The 17317-nt window shown below is 41.8% G+C and overlaps 1 protein-coding gene across 3 annotated transcripts; it reads right to left on the bottom strand.

Moving 5' to 3' along the window:
- Nucleotides 1-3601: 3601 nt before the first annotated feature.
- On the bottom strand, nt 3602-16669 carry LOC149345645 (uncharacterized). Of its 3 annotated transcripts, XM_089586154.1 has the most exons (11): nt 13228-16667; nt 12244-12318; nt 10306-10432; nt 10041-10117; nt 9808-9867; nt 9560-9619; nt 9377-9439; nt 8622-8684; nt 7558-7717; nt 6557-6668; nt 3602-4727 (listed from the first exon to the last, which is right to left on the bottom strand). In XM_089586154.1, exons 1-9 carry the CDS (start codon nt 13412-13414, stop codon nt 7644-7646), a joined length of 786 nt encoding a protein of 261 aa, XP_089442280.1. In that variant the 5' UTR covers nt 13415-16667; the 3' UTR covers nt 3602-4727; nt 6557-6668; nt 7558-7643. The 3 variants fall into 3 exon arrangements, with proteins under 3 accessions (XP_089442280.1, XP_089442281.1, XP_089442282.1); XM_089586156.1 differs by lacking the exons at nt 3602-4727; nt 6557-6668; nt 7558-7717 and adding an exon at nt 8147-8221 and having other exon boundaries at nt 9131-9439; nt 13228-16669; XM_089586155.1 differs by lacking the exons at nt 3602-4727; nt 6557-6668; nt 7558-7717 and adding an exon at nt 8140-8221 and having other exon boundaries at nt 8622-9439; nt 13228-16669.
- Nucleotides 16670-17317: the final 648 nt, after the last annotated feature.

Genomic DNA, 17317 nt, shown 5'->3' on the forward strand with positions numbered 1-17317 from the left:
TCACCCCCAATCTCAGGGGATTTTCTATGTTATAATTCGTGTTTTTGGCTCTGAAATATACAGCTTTTGTTTTACTTGAGTTCACTAAGAGAGAATTTTTGATAGACCACAGATGCAGTTTATCCAAGACTTCATTTCCTTTTGCCACTAAGCCATTTACGTCTGAGCCAGTTAAAAAGAAAGTGGTGTCGTCTGCATACATTACATATTCAACTTCTTTATCTATATTTATTAGATCGTTAATATATATATTGAATAGCAGCGGACCCAGTAAGCTTCCCTGGGGAACTCCGTGTTTAAGAGGTCTGTAAGCAGAGTGAAAATTATCAACAGTGACAGACTGTTCGCGGTTAATGAGGTAATTGGAAATTAAATTAAGCATCTTATCCCTAATACCGTATGCAGAAAGTTTTAAGAGAAGGGTAGTATGATTTATTCTGTCAAAGGCTTTTGAGAAGTCTACAAATATTCCTAAAGTGATCATTTTGTTCTCGATGTTCGTGAGAATGAATTCTTTTTGTCGGAGCAGTGCCAGTTCTGTAGATGAGTGCTGCCTAAATCCGAACTGTTTCATTGTAATGACATTATATTTTTGAAGGAAATCAGACTGGCGTACAAAAATTATTCGCTCTAAGCCCTTGGAAAATATTGGCAAAATAGATATAGGCCTGTAGTTATTGAGAACACCTTTAGAACCGCCTTTGTGTAAGACAATCACTTTTGCCTTTTTCATTTCAAAAGGAAATACACCTGTACCTAGAGCTAAGTTATAAATGTGAGCTAAAATTGGACAAATAATATCTATAACATGCATAACTGGTTGCATTTTAATTCCAAATGGGTCTTCACATTTACTAACTTTCATACGCCTTTCATACGCCTAACTTTCCGTGTCCGCGAAGCCGTGTAGGGCTCTATTGAGGTTACGTTGCTGATCGCCGCGAGACTTGGAGGGCTCTATCAAACATCTCAGAAGACTACAAGCCGCCTTGGTGCTAAGGATGCCTTTCATGGAGTAGCATTTGTCCAACCAGTTGTTTTTGGCCAGGGATCGTGCATACTCTTCTGCTTGCAAGCTTAATTTCGCGATCTTGATCTTGAGCTTGCGGTTATGTTTTTGCCTTTTCCACCGCCGTGTGAGACTTCTTCTGGCCTCCCATAGATGTAGTAGGTGGTTGTCAATGGCCGGGACTTCTTCTGATGTCTGAAGCGTACGTGTGAAGCGGTCCCTGACTCCCAGCAGCGACTCAGCCCACTCCTCGTACTTTTCAATGGGCGCGTTGAGCGTAGAGTCTTCCGCCTGTCGGAACAACGACCAGTCCATAAGCCGGGCATTCCCTCTCGGTTTGCGATGCTTATTGTAGTCGAGGCAGATCTTGAGAATGCAGTGGTCACTCCCTAAGGTTTCCTGTGTGTTGTGCCAATCATAGTATCTCGCTCCTTTAATCAACGAGAGATCTGGACATATATCTCTCGAGGCACTGTGGCCAATTCTCGTGGGATGCTGCGGGTCAGTAAGAATCGTCAGTGCTATGTCCGATATGGCCGCAGCGAGTCTTCTGCCCTTAATATCCTCCTTACTATAACCCCACAAGAAGCTATACGCGTTAAAATCCCCCACAATGATGAGAGGTGCACTTTTTGCCAATTGCGCGGCCTTTTGGAAAATCTCATCGAAAGACGCACCCCTGTTTTTTGGTCGACTATATATGTTCAACACATACGCACTTCTGATAGTGCGTACATTCGGTAGAAGCTGATAAATGTATGCTGCAGCTCACTGACTAACTCCAGCTCAATTGTCACAGCCGTGCAATCCTTATGCACCAGAATGCAAGTGGATGAGCTGTTTTGATGCGTGCTGTATGGTCTGAGTTTGGCCTCCGTATTCACGACCTGCAGTGCAATAATATCTGGTGATTTACCCAACGAATCTACGTATTGCTGTAGCGAATCCCTCTTATTTTCTAAACCCCCGGCAGTTCCATTGCAAAATCTGCAATTTAGGAGGGCGGGCCATGTTGAACACTAAAGGAAATCGCGCTTGGTGCGTCCACCCGGTGTCGGGCGAATCATCAGCTGCAAGCTGCCTATTAGCCAACCGGCCAGTTAATATTAGTACCTTCGTCCGCGTACACTCCTCAAGCTCCTGAAGTTTCCGATCGATTCTGATTTAAAAGGCTTGCAGCTTAATCAGACGGGGCTCCAAGATGCCCTGCAAGACCCGCTCTACCGCTGCCTGAATGCCCCTCGCAATAGCTGCCTGAACGTTTTTCTCAATAATAATTTGTGGAGTGAAAATTGACAGAGAAAAATTGAGAGAGAAATTGAAATTTGAGAGAGAAAAAGAAACTTTCCGAGCAAATGAAATTTCCCTAGATTATACAAAAAAAATCCCTTTTCCCCTAAAGAACGTCCAAATTCTCTAGATCTAGGGAAGAATCCGTAGGGTTGGCAGCACTGTTGGAACAGCCACCTGCCAGTGCAGTGGCGCTTCGCATAACCGCAGCGCCACTGTGCCGGTACTGGCACGAGGGCTTGGAGCTATCTAACAATGTGACGCATTTCGCGTAGTTGCGTAGTGGGAATTTGGAAAGGGCCACAAATGCAGTAGATTGGGTAGTGAAAAACAACGGACTTATAATTCGAATAGAATCAGAACTAGAATGGATTAGCGAGTGAAAGAATTATTCCAATTGGTCACCTCTCAATTTTTTTGGCGGTCTAGGGTAGCAAACGAAAAAAAAAGGGATTTACAAGCGGGCGAAGCCGTTTTCTCGCAAGCCGACCCCGCGAAAGGTTGCCGACATCGCCGTTGCTCCTCCGCCCCGTCCCCCGCCCAGACCACACGACACGACCAACTGCACCCGACGCAAGGACCCGACCTACCGACCCCACCGACCCGAGACGCCGCTTACATGTCAAGACACCGTTCCCCCCTGCCCATGCCTTTGGGCGTGTCCTCGGGCCTCGGCCCCCAGTGAACACAGCAACATCTCTTAGACATCTACAAATTGTCTAGGTAAGACATGGAAGATGTCTATATGACAGCTAGCCAGATATTTTAATAGTCTATTGAACATCTATGAGAAGTGTTTGCAAGTCACTCAAGACATCTAGAGTTCATCTTGGGAAGATGTTTCAAGACTTATCAAGCTGGTCAGTAGCAGTCTCATAGCTGGGATAACGCACCATACATTTTGGGTTACAAGACGTCTTGGAAGACGATCGTGTACACATCTTAAGGACACCTACTGCATGTCTATGAAAGAAATTTGGCACGTCTTAGAGATGTATATTTCTGTGCTAATGTGCCTTTATTTTCTCCTTAAAAGGCTAAAAATATCTTGCATAGACGCACTCAAAATACGATTTGACAGACTGAAGTTATAACCACTAACTGTTCTTATATGTAAGAGGCTTATTAGCACTGTTGATCTGCAGCAAATCTTAATTGCTAACATCAAAGCCTCTTGCATGTAAGAACAGTTAACGGCTAGCCTGCACCCGCCACATTTATAAACTTGGCAATTTACAGAAAAGTCAGCCAGTTGCACGCAGTTCTAGCATGCAAATAGCTTTAAAAAATAACGACTCAGTGTTGTGCAAGCTTTCACTTTAATAGTAATCAAATACGAAATGAAATACTTTTTATTTACACCCTGCTCAAGGGCCAAAGAGGGCATTACACACAGGATTCAGAAAAACCAATCTACTGTGGCAGTTGATTAAACAGTAGGTAAAGGCCATAACAAAGCAGCAGTCTGAAAAAAAAAAAGCTAGAGAAGCAAAACAGAATGAAATATAAACATGATAATGTGAGGCGCACTGAAAAATAAAAATGCATAGAAAACGAACATGACAGACTTATGCACTGAGAAATATGGCTTGTCACAGCAACACCCTACACAAAACTGAAAAATAAGCATGAAAAGTAAGATTTGCTGGAAAACACAAGTACTTGGTGTTGTGAGTAAGCAAATAAAAGCCTTAAAAGAAAGAACATGACAAGGACTTATGCGCTTAGGAGCATGGTTTGCCGACAGCAACGACAAACAGAACTGAAAAATAAGCATAAAATAAAAGATACAATTTGGCGTGGCAAGTAAATAAATAAATATAAAAACATGACTAGATTTATGCACCTGAAAAAATCGTCCAGGAATTATCTAAAGAGAAAAGCATGAAATTCAAGATATACTTGTCCCTGCAAGTAAATAATTATCTGAAAAAAAAAAAAAATGACTAGACTTATGTGCTCAGAAACACTGTCTACAGCAATGTAATGACCTGAAGAGAACTGAAAAGTAAGCAAGAAATGTAAGATATACTGTAAAACACAAGTATGGCAGTTGGCACTGTGAGTAAAATAAAAAAAAACATGACAAGGACTTATGCACAACTACACAACAGCAGCGATGTAAACAAAACTGAAAAATAAGTATGAAATGCAAGATATGCTAAGTGCAGTAAATAAAAGAACACATGACAAAGAATTCGCGCAACACAACAGCGACAATGTAAACAGAACTAAAAAATAAGCATGAAAACAAGTATTCCGCTTGGCGTCATGAGCAAATAAATAAAAATCTTAAAAAAACATATGGCATGGACTTGTGTGCCCATAAACTTAGTTTCCCTGGAATAACTAAATGTTCGCAGCTTCCACAAATGCTGAGACTGGCTGGCAGGTGGAGGTGAGGTGATCAGGAGTCCCCTTAGACATCCTGCAATGAGAAAATTATAGGTAACATACTTCAGTATGCTTTTATGAAGTTATGAAATAAGTGCCTTATGTTTTGTTTCCACATTAAGAATGGGACCTACATAAAAATTTTGCTTTGTTGTCCGCGGTCACACTGTCATACTGAAAAAAGCTGTATCATGCAAGGCAAAATGAATTGTCTGCAAAGAATGCCTTGTTAGCAACTATAGTGGTGCGAGAATAGTATTCTGAAACTAAACTGAATAATATAGTTTTGCTGGCAAAGTATATATAGAGAGCAGAAAAAATCAAACTGAATAGTGAGAACCAAATCAAACATCCACGCGATTATTCCCTGTGTTTGTGGATATTGACACAAACCAAACATTCATCCAGGAATGCTGTAACTAACGACTGAACACAGTCAGATTTTGCCCGATGATATTCATATTCACATAATGAAATTGCTTGTTCTTTCTGACGGTGATGGAAACAAGTGCTACACTTTGGCTGACATGAGGACAAGAGCAGTGCGCCACGACCTCCAATATCCGGCAAGGTGATAGGACATGTTTACTGAACCTGGCTGAACCTTGTTGATTCTAAACCATCGTCCATAAATTGGATTAATTTGCAGTCCTAATGGCACTGACTGCTCCTTGCACAAGCTGGCCATGCTGTGCATTGTCAGAGTAGGCTCTGTTTTAAAATAAGTCATCAGAAAAAAAAAACACGCCCTATTCAAATTTGGTGCCTATGATCCAAATGCCTCACTTTATTCTGTTAGCTGCAAATTATTTGAAATGTGCACCTTTTCACTTGTTGAGTGAATCGAAACGGACATTTAATGTGTTATGAGAAAATACTGAATATTTGCACACCTGTTTAGTTAACTCAGCCTCTTGTAACATTAACAAGCTTTTTCTTTTAGGTAAGCTGCAGCCAAACAGTGGCCATGAGGCATCGCAGCTGTGTTTCAACAGCACAAAATTTCAGCATGCAAAAATGTATCACTGCACAGTTAGCTTCTTTTCCAATCCATCCCTGTGTGGTGTTCCACTACACATTTCACATCTTTTAGTCACATATATACAAAACATACGTAACATGCATTACTTCAAACAGCAGACCTGCTCTCTACCCCTGCAAATGTTACAAGAATCAAAAGCAAAATGCTGACTAAAAAAGTGAGGACAGGAAAAGAAAAAACTAAACACCAAAATCATTTTTTTAAATAGCCCCCTAGGACTTCTGCAGTATCCTTGATTAAACAGCTGTTGCAATAACAATTGTTAAAAGGGATTACATGACTCTATAGTCACTGTTAATTGGATAGCCAAGTCAATGTAATATCTAGTACGGTATTGCAGTAGATAGCACCCACTATATAAGAATATAAGAACTTTTAACACAACGGTAATTTCATATTTGTTCACTTTGCAAACAGTGAACAAAAAAAAAACCCCGCAATACTTTACGAAGCTGCACAATATTTCATTTTTGCCGTCAGTCTTTTATCCATATGATTTCTTCACAAGTGCATTCAAATTGCTAAGGCACACCTCTGATGTCCAGGCTACTGGTAGTTTACACCTTCATTGTTAACAAGTGCAAAAAAGATGACAGAAGATAGAGAAGCCAACACAAGTGCCTATTCCTATAACTGGGCTTAGACCTAGTGACAGTGACAAGCAAGGAGCTCAACCCATTAAACTAGTGAAATAGCCTGCCTCCACTTTCAAACAGTAGGGGGAAAAAGACAAGCCCACATGAGTACAAAGGTGACTTTTTTTTTCAAATTCTCAGTACATGTGGATAAGTGTATAAATCGCATCAGCACAATCCAAGTACCTCTTCTTGGCATTCTTCAGCCGTGCAGAGCAGTTCTTGAGCCACCCTTTAACTCCTGTTTGGATATCCTGCAGTGATGCCAGCGAGAGTCCATTCATAAGCCGTACTGCTTCTGTAAGAGGCAAAAAAAAAAAAAATGACGGCATAAAAAACACTAAAACACAATCACGAGCACAACAGTTTCAAGGATCATGCTCTAGAGTATTATATGATCACGGTACATCATGATCGTTCTACAACACAAGACAGTGCAATGTTAGTTTAGTGCATTTTTGAATCAGCAGAATATGCTGAGCAAAACGAGATGCTACACCATCTGTCAGTAATCTGAAATGCACGTTGGCTGTTTTTGTTGCGTCTACCCGCTGCCGCTGGTCTTGCTACACAACGCAATGCACACGTTTTGGCAATGTACAAAGTGTGTTTTATTCATTAACCACACATTTACGTTCAAGTAGGCCCTAAGCTGGCTAAAGAAGGACCTTGCTGTGTCGCTTGCGGCTCGAAAACTATGACTTCAAGTAAAGGTCAAACTGAAACCGAAACTGAGGCCAGATATGCCAGAACTAAAGCACTGCTCCGCAGCCTTGGTTGCATAGCCACAAAAAGTTGCCCGGGAGTAAAGGTTTTTTTGCCAGGCGAAGTAAGAGAGGGCTTCAGCTGAGTAGGATACAACGTGAAAACAGCAGCTATCCTACTAAAACAGCAGAACTATGGGCAATGGTACGTATGCAGCATGTGTATTACTGAAAAGTAAAGAAATCAGTTTTAATTTTTGACAGTAACAAACAAGTTAGAGACCTAGAAATTCTTGTGCCGATATGATGCTTTAACCACGAACTACTATATCAATGAAAAATTATGTATGTTGTTTGTATCCAGCTATGATATGACCATATATCTTACAAGCGCTGTTTAGCGGTTTGCAAAAATTTCAGCACTCAAGAATCTAATGCCAGAACTGCCTTGAGTAGTCATATGTGACATGGGAGTATACTCACTCTGGATCACATTGAATAGTTCCAAGTTAGCAAACACCTTCTTGCCTTTCTGGCCATACAAGCTATAATGTTGGCCCAAAGAGTCATCAATCAACTTTGATAATATCCTTGTCGTCGCAGCTTGGGCAGTGGTTCCACCTATACCAGCAAGCTGGCGAACCTGTAAAACCAGTAGGGGTTATGTAATACATGTTTTTGGCAGGAAATCTGTCCAGCAGCATTGCTAATGTAATGCCCACATTGCACTTGCTTTTACTTTACATATCCATGGCCACATCCTTCTTTAATTTCCTGCCACACTAATTATGTGCTCCCAATGAACCATATATGCACACTATGAGCAACTTGTGCACTCTGCTTTATGCCTTGCATCCTTCTCTGAGTACCCTGTCAGGTACATGAACTGGCAACTATGTTTATTCACCAAAAGCAAATGAACCACACCAGCACACTTGTAAAATGAAACATACCAGTCGTGCATGAAACTCTTCACATTTCAGCTTTTTTTCAATTTCTTGGATATCCTCCTCTGTTTTCAATGGTAAAATGACAGATTCTCCAGACCCTCCACTATCACCGCACTGTCCTTTTTCCAACAGCCCTTTTATCGCTCTAAGCTCTTTCTTCACAAAGCAAACTTCTCGCAGAATCCGAAGTGCATTATCTGAAAAGAGTAACCAAGAAACAGAAGTAAATGCATTAAGCCATAAAGTAGAAGCACACGTCATGCCTGTTGTTCTGATGGAGCAAGTATGTGGCATGCTGTATACAGATTGAAAGGACTGGATATTACATGGTGCTGCCCACAAAAGCAAATTGTGCTGCAGTACCAAGCCCAAAGAGCCAGCACAACTCTACAGCTTGATTTTGACAGAAATCTGATTCAACTGGCTGAGTAAAGCAGTTCATACTTGAATAAATTTACTTTACTGTTGACACAGTTCTTATTGCACATGAAACAAACTTTCCTACTCTCTATATTTACTGAGACAGATCCATTGTGCAATTATTTCCTGCATGGTGCTCAAGTATTTTGTTTTCTATTTGCAAGAATTTTTATTTACCAGAGCTGATGCTTCCTGCTTCTGATGCTGCCCGGTCTTTCACATGTGAGCATCCAAGGCAGGCTGCATATAAAGCAAAAATGTTAATACAATGAATGATGAACCTCTTCCATATTATACACCAGTGTTTTTAACGTTCATCAATATGTAATGTTTTTTGCTACTATGCTGAAGTTAAAGTACCCGACGAACCAAAATTTGAGAGGTCTTTCGGACCACAACTGCCCCAAATAGATCGAACAAAGTAAGTGTTCACTTAATAGCAAAAAGTACTGCAAGACGATAGAAATAGACTCTCATAAATTGATTACAACTCAAAATTTCAATTGAAACAGTTACTTCTAGCTTCAAATGACTGAACATGAAGTCAGATATATGTGCATTCATACTGAATAATTTATGCTCAAGCCCAACAATCGGTGTCACAGTATGCTCAAAGAAGTAACTAGACACTGCTTCCTGGTGGCGACTGACTGTGCCCAACATAACATAAGGTAGCATTTGTATACCTCAAGGATTTGGTGGCAAAAATCCCATGGAAGTGTGTGATGCTTCAGAGCTCTGTTTTACTGCAAGCAAAAATAACTACACATAGTTGGATATAGTTACATAAATGCTGCGTCCATTATGCTGCACACATTACTATACAGTTAGACCCGAAAAGCAGTCATACGATGCTCAGACTGGCAATGGAAACCTATGCAGCTTGATGGCACCTAATTGCACTTAACATATAATAAGGCAGGTGTGCGTACCTGAACTTGGTGACATAACGCCTGTGGAAGTGTGGGCTGCTCCGAATTCGAAGTGCCTTTTCTCTGTGGGCAAGGATGATGCGTGTAGCTTATAATAACATATATACATACATATGCAGATACAAAGACATGCGCAGGGTTCTGCATTAGGGGGAGGCAAGTTTCACCGCAATGCAAGCATACCTTGAGTACTTGGTGGCAGAACACTTGTCGAGGTGTGAGATGTTTCAGAATTTCGCCCCTCTGCCGGTAGAAATGATTGCATATAGCTGGATGCATTTACACTAAGACTGTATCGATCACACTCTACACATATACTATAATGCAAGCAAATTATAAACTGAAATACTCCAAGCCAAAGAACTTCAGCAACACTGATTAAAAGCTCTTAAACTCAAATGAAATTAGCTGCTCCTAGCATTTAACAGTACCTGAACGACTTGTTGCCAAAATGCCAGCAGAAGTGGGTGATGATTCAAAACTTCTTTCCCCTGCAGACAATGGAGACTGCATATAGCTGGATATATTTACATGAATGTTGCATGCATTTCCCTAAGCAGACTTGCTTAAGTAAAAGCCTGAAACACCTACACCAGCAAATAAGCACTGTGCAACTCAGTGCTGCTTAACAGTACCGAACATATGGTAACGCTAGTGACCTCACCTGAAGGACATGGTGACAAAATGCCTGTGGACGTGTGCAATGCTGCAGAACTGTTCTCTCCATGCAAAGTTGAACCACTGCAATTAGAAGCAACAACACAAAATTAACCAAACAAGAAAAATTATAACCTCCATGAATATGGTGTTTCTTTGTCATGAAAAGAGTACTTTTGAAATTCAGCTCCTAAATTAGAACAAGCTCTTTGAAAGAATCAGTTATTTTCTTATCACCCAGAAATTTTCTTGAGAAAGGGAACGTTCCATGCCTTTGAGACCTGAAAGGTGAGGGTGGAATACCACGGAGTCCAAAATCTTTGTTTCCATCTTCAAAATCAGAGATATCAGAGCTGCTCAAACTTGCCGATACCTTCTTTCGCTTCCCACGACCCTTCTCTGAAAATGAAATGTGAATTTGCAGCAAAAAAGTTCAAGGCGATGTCTATACTGGGTACCGATTCTAAATATCAACAGTTTGTGAATGCCACTAGCACGAAGGTGAGAAATTCACCACATAAATAGCCACCCCACTCAGAACTCCATAGATAAGACTGCTAGAAGTGAATTTACAATTTTTTTTAATTACTATAGATCTGCATTTTAAAAATTATGATGAGTACCCTGGTGTAGCCTTTGCAGATTGGTTATACAGCGAGGCAGGTATTCTGGTTGCTACAGAGCTAAACAATTTAATTAGCTAAAATCAAGTAATGAACTTCATTTTTGATTTCAAGGGCAATACTCTATAATTTGATGGCCATCAAAAAAGATGATTCTCCTTTCTAAATTTTCTTAATTGGTCTTATGCCTCAAAATTTCAAACGCCAGATATAGTATCTGGAAGGTAGTTGAGCTTGCTTTCACACATTGCACATTTATAAAATAGCTTTGCTAGGTGCAGTACTGTCACCAAAAATCATATTATATTCTTTCACATAAATATGCAAACAGTATTCAATATTACTACTCAAAAATATAAGCAGTACCATTTTTAAATGTGCAATGGGTGAATTGCCAACTCGAGAAGATTCCAGATGCATAATTTTGGCTTCTAGAGATGCTGTGGCGAAAGTGAAGTGAAATTGTGAAAAAAAAAAGGCACTGACTTTTACTGACAACATACTCTAGCGAGGCCGCTGTCATGCAATCCACACAGACTACATTGGTCCCAAACAAGCACCTGTGCTATGATTTAATTTTCTGCTCAGCACACGGCTCAAGAGCTCTAGATAAATGATCGAATCGAAATGCACAGATAGCACTGAGATGTCTCTCATAGTTTGTTTAAAGACATCTGTACACAGGGTAACAAAGGAGAAAGGAGATGGCTACACAGTATGAAAGAGCACTGAACAAGGGTTGAGGGGGCCCGAGCCTGCAAGCCAAGCCAACATTTTAACAAGGGATCTTGTCTTCATCTGAGATAAGCCCCTTTGTTGAAATGTTGGCTCGCCTTGCAAACCAAGGTACCCCAACCCTTGTTCAGTGCTTTTCCATATATCTGTGCATAGAGACATCACTCGCTATAACTCACTTATCAAAACATGACTCTCACCACTTCAGCTATATCGTTTCAACACCTTAAAAATTAGCTGCTAACAGCAAATATGCAAAGTAAGCATGTGTTGCCAGCTATGAAATGGGAAAATGTCATTTCAGATAAAGAGCAAGCCAGTTCTCATGCCAAGTAAAGTACAGCCAGCCGTCACAGTTTCAAAGAACCTCTTCACTACTATACTTACAGCTGATCATTGTTTAAACAAGTTTATTTACATCATCCCTTCTTATAATGTACACTAACAGCAAAGTCCAGTGCAAAACATTTTTTCACATGACAGATGATGAAGCAGGTGGCCTACTCACTCCGAAATTCTACCACTGATAGGACACAGAAAGATGCGCCAAAGCCTCTCTTGGGCATGTGATCAATCAGATCAGTAAGATTCACTGAGTATTGCATATCCAAATGGCAACTATTCAAAGCATAGCATCATGCAAAGATAGTATCCAGCTTAGCAAGTATTGAGCAAATTAGGCTACTTTGTTTGCATAAATGATAAATGGTTAAGCCATAAAGCTGTGCAGTAACTAGTTCTTAATTCACAGTATTTTCTTGTTCACAACTTTCAAAGCCAGAGTACACCTTTTCAAAGCTCTAGTGGCAGTACTTCTGAAATATTTAATACTTGGAATTGAGGGCTACATACCTTGATCTGTTGAAGTTGCGATGTCATCTGTATCCTCAGCTTTTCTTAATTTTGATCTTGCCCTTTGGTATGTGTCTAAAATAAAACGAAATTGGACGTTCAGCATTCATTTTAGCCCAATTTAAAGCCTCCAACAGTGAATGTCAAAAACAATTGTTTAAAAATCTAATGTGAAATGTTTCCTTATGACTTCAGTAAAAATAACACTACTGAACATACTGTCAAAGGCAGACCGCAATGAAGAAAGAATTTTGGAGGTTTGTCCTGGTTAGACCACATTATATGAGTAACCTCTGTCAATCATGGCAGTATATTTGTATGGCTTAATAACCTTTCCTTCATTCCAGCAAGCTATATTGGCAAGATGATCCGACTCAGTGCCTGCACCATAGAGTTGACATATTCAAAGCAGCGCGTGCCTTATTTGCGGCAAGACTGAAGGGCCATGCACCAGCAAATCAGCTGTTCTACCCTGGCCTAGTCACTTGGTACACAGCAGCATCTCTCCCCAGCAAATCATGCATGTTACTTCATATGGGAACACCTCCAGCAGAGGAAGGTCGAAACCGTGCCTAATTTGATCATGAGAGTTGCAGTATGAAAAGTAGAGCTTATACTCTAAAATTTCCACTCCAAAAATACTGATAAATTTTATAATCAGTTTTAACAAATGAAACGTCAACAGGACAAATGAAACACGACCACTCTGCTTCCAAAGCTAAGAATTATGGTGATCTATATTGTGGAAATCCAATTTTCACTTTGTATAAAAGTAAAACTCAACTGTGCTGGTGTTAACTATGAAGTGACTACTATCTTGTTTCACTGTTTGTGCTTCATCGCATCCATGTTGCATTAAATGCAGACAGTTCATGCTATATTAAATATTCCTTTAATTAACCAGCAGAATTCAACATATATCCTCTTTTCTTAATCCCATAAGATTAAGAAAAGATAACAGGGAAAACACACTGGTTTTCTTACCTTCAAAACTCAGAACGTGAACAGTGTGCTTCTTGAAAGAAGCATCTGGCACTTCTCGGTGTTTCACCGCCTTGACGGTACGAGTTGCACGGAACGCTGTTGGCCACAGACACTCGTCTCCTTTTAGCCAATTTGTTGGCACCACATCGACTGAGTCATCGGATAAAAAACGAACTATAGCAAACATTGCCTGAAAAAGTGAAAACTATTAGGCTGCAGACAGTAAAAGCATTGAAGTGTTGGTAAAAAGTAGACAATTAAAGATACAACAACACATACATCTGATGATGAGGCAAAATTACATAGTATGAAGCAATGGAAAAGCTAAATACTCAATATTGGAACCTAAATAAGGAAGCAGCATACATTTTGACTGGACACGCGATACCGGCCACACCTTGCAAGATGACAGATGAGATACAACAAAAATGCCCACGTCACTGGAGCGGCAAGGTACAGTGTAGAAATCTCTCACCTCTGTGAACTGTCTGCCCACAATCACTTTTGAACCTGCTTCATCAAAGCAAAAATCGGAGACTAGGATTACGCAACAGTTGGAGAGAATGCAGCCATTGTCTCCAATAGCCGATTTAAGGACAAACTTTGGAAAGACGGCAGTGTGAAACTGTGGCCCCCTGCAGTCATTCGGTAGCTGTCCTCCCATATGCATCTTCTTGAAAACAATGGAAGGTTCTGGACCATTCTGGAAGGCATTGAGGTTGCCACTCTCTTTGAGCTCAATTAATCTGTTGTGCAACTGCTCAAGCGGGCGAGTTGAACTGCGAAGCAGCTGTTTCAGACGAAACATAAAGCTTTCAGCCGGGAAGGCACTGAAATTGTCTAATGCTCCATAGTTTGCTACATCATCAGCAAGATGCACTAGCCCATGGACATTATATGAAACTTTCCCGCGACCATACAATGACTTGAAACTGCGAACAAAAAAACAAAGAAGGTCCTTGGCATAATTATTGTATGTCATGCACATGGATGGGCTAGCAAGTATGATAATAGCAACATGCAGTACGAGGAAATGTTCATACCTCTCTTGCCCTAGGACACCTTTCAACACTACTGGACCAAAGTATAAAACAAAGGAACGGAATTCAGTTGCCTTCCAAAAGCCAAGATCCTTCAAAGACCGTGGTAGTCGTGCCAGTTCACCGCAGCAAAATTGTTTCAAGTCAACCAAACGCTGAGATATTTCATTTACAGACAGTGATGGCAGGCGGTAAGATTTACTGCCCTTAATCCACAGAAGCAGCAGCTTCTTCACAACACCAATGCAGACCAAATGCATATAATCTAAAGGAAACTGTGTGACTAGGCCTACAGGCAAGGACTGAAGGGGCGTGTCTTTTACATGGTGTTCTTCTTGTGCTTTTTGAGCAAATGACTGATCTGTTCGCAGCTGTGCGTCAGATTCAAGAAAAACGACCGTTCCATCTACAAACTCGCCCTCTTGTGTGCACTTTCCGCAGCCAAAGTAGCCGGAGTGCGACTTGGTGCCTAACAAGAATGCTTTAGCCGGTGCGTCACAAACAAATCCCCTTACATAAACAGAGAATATTTGTCCACAGAAATGGAATCCATTTGCCAAGAGGTCTTGAAGCTCAGCAAGGAAATCCGAAAGGTACTCCTCAACGGAATTTGGCTTTGCATGGCCATGATAACAGCCAATCAAGAATACTCCACTATGAGCTACGTCCTGAGTTTTACCAAGAACTGGCCAAAACTGACTGTGAGTGCTTTTGGTTAGTGGCAGCCCATCAACATAAAACATTATACCAATTTGGGGTGGTATGGTCGAAAGGTCACTGACTTGTACAAGTAGGCTTTTCAAACTCTCTGCAATGCCGAAGTGAAAATAGGAACCCGGTGGCACATCTCTAGTTACTGCGCATGCCCTGCGAGGTGTAGACAGCAAAGTTCTTGGGTCGCGCGGCAAGCCTGAGAAGATGGGGTAACGCCTCAACTCATTCATAAGTGAGGAAAGGGCTCCATGAGTGATCTTATGATCACCAGACCATTCAGTCAGGAAGTGTTTCATGCGACACACTGAATCACTATTTGCCATGGCACTATTTGTCTGTTTTTCACTGATGCTGCTCAAAAAAGTTCCAGGCAAAGCCTCAACCTCGGAATCTGTAGAGAATGCATCTGAAGGGAAGCTCTTGCTTGACGCAGTTTCATCTGAGCTACTGTCGTGAACAGGCACAGGTTCAGAATTAGTGCATCCCACTCCTACCTGCAGACAGCTGTCATGAAAAGCACCATCTTGTGCCAACTCAGTTGGGCAAGATCTGCCAAAATCGGCCCCCCTTGCAAGGTCACCACAACTGCTTGAAACTGAAAAAATGCGCGCGTTCGGATTATCCTCAGAATTCGAACTGCCTGAAACCGAAACAATGCGCGCGCTCGGATTATCCTGTTCAAAGGACGGCAGCTCAGATGAAACCTCTTCATCTCCAGAAAGGGTATCAGCATGACTACTAGGTGAATCCATTCCCTCATGAGAGCTGCATTCAGATACGTCACCACCAATCTCGCATTCGAACTCTGACGTAGTGCAAACATTATTGGAGGCGTTCCTGTCCACCCAGTTACTACAGCTTGCTTCTGCAGTGCTCCGGGTATCAGTCGTGATAGGCTGAGAGCTACATGTAGAAACTTTTGACACAATTTTATTTAACCGGCGCCTCTTCTGCCACCGCGAAAGACTTTCAAAGGGTTTCTTTGGCCGCTCCATATTACACATTGCGCGCACCTGACAATCCGGCGGGTACACCTACACGCTCATCTTAGTTGAAAATGGAGCACTGTCATACGAGAGCTCGCGGGTCGGCGCACACGTGCACGATGTAACTAAGCGAGAAAGAAACGGGGCAAGCCTACCGGAGTCGGCAGCACTAACAATTAACACCGAGACGCCCCGCTGACGATAAAGTCAGTCACCAAATATGCAGTCAGCAAAAATTCCAGTGAGGAAGCGCTAGTTTTTGCCCAGCATGCATATAGTTCTATATTTTTTTTTGGCCGCGGTACATAATTACATTTCGCGTGCACGTGGATGCATGCCTGTAGTACATCTGACAATCCGGTCGGGATACTGGATACACATAAAACACCTATACGTGCATGCTATCCTAGTTGACAATTGAGTACTGCTCATCAAAAACGTAAGGACACTACCCGAATATAGGCGCCGCTCCCACACCGGGTTGATGTTGACACCAAACAAGCACGATCAATAGCGACGACGGAGCAACCGCTCCAGTTCCTTTCTCCGGCTTGTCTGACAGTTTGCGCGGGAACAACGGTCAATGTGCAGTACCGCAGTTAACAAAATTAAATCAATTCAAGATACGAATACAATAATTTCAAGTGACAATTAAAATGAAAATAAAAAAAATTAAAATATGATGAGAAACAAATACTAATAATAAAATTAAGTTTTCAATTTTATCAAGGTTGGAATCGCTGCAGTCCTGGGGTGAGTGCGGTTGAGGTAGTGACGTCGGCACATGGAGGAAGAAAAAGTAAGCCGGAGAAGCATCACAATGCATTGTGCTTGTTACAAACGTCTGGCCGGTCGGATCCCGGAGCTGGAACAGATCCCCCTGATCTGATCATAGAGATTACGGAACTCCGATAAATTAATTCAAACGTAGCATTTGTCGGCAATTTCCTCACTGGCGTCCCAGAACCCTCCTCGCAGCTAGCGCCGCCTCTCCTCCTCCGCTCTTTTCTCCCTTCTCCTCTTTTTTTCTTTCACGGCTGTTGCGCTCTTCGGTCTATTCCTCCGGCGAGTCTGCCTCCGCGCACCGCCGCCGCGAATCTGCGCGTCTTCTGAACCGCGGCCTGGTCAGTGCGCCTCTCAATGTGCTGACGCATGAACACGTAGGTGGTGGTGGAAACGTTTATTGCCAATGATGTAAATCGTAGGGGGCGCCTGGTTTGCCGCAAAAGTTTGCATGATTACGAGAATTGGTCTGCAGCAGTATTGGGAGCAGTCCGGGTTTGTAGTTGTCGCCAATGTGCAGCCTGCGCTATGGTGAGGGACGGAGCGGGGGGTGCGTATTCCCTTCTT

The sequence above is a fragment of the Amblyomma mixtum genome, chromosome 4 (genome assembly GCF_055824585.1).
Source record: "Amblyomma mixtum isolate Tamu chromosome 4, ASM5582458v1, whole genome shotgun sequence".
Classification (NCBI taxonomy): Eukaryota; Metazoa; Arthropoda; class Arachnida; order Ixodida; family Ixodidae; genus Amblyomma; species Amblyomma mixtum.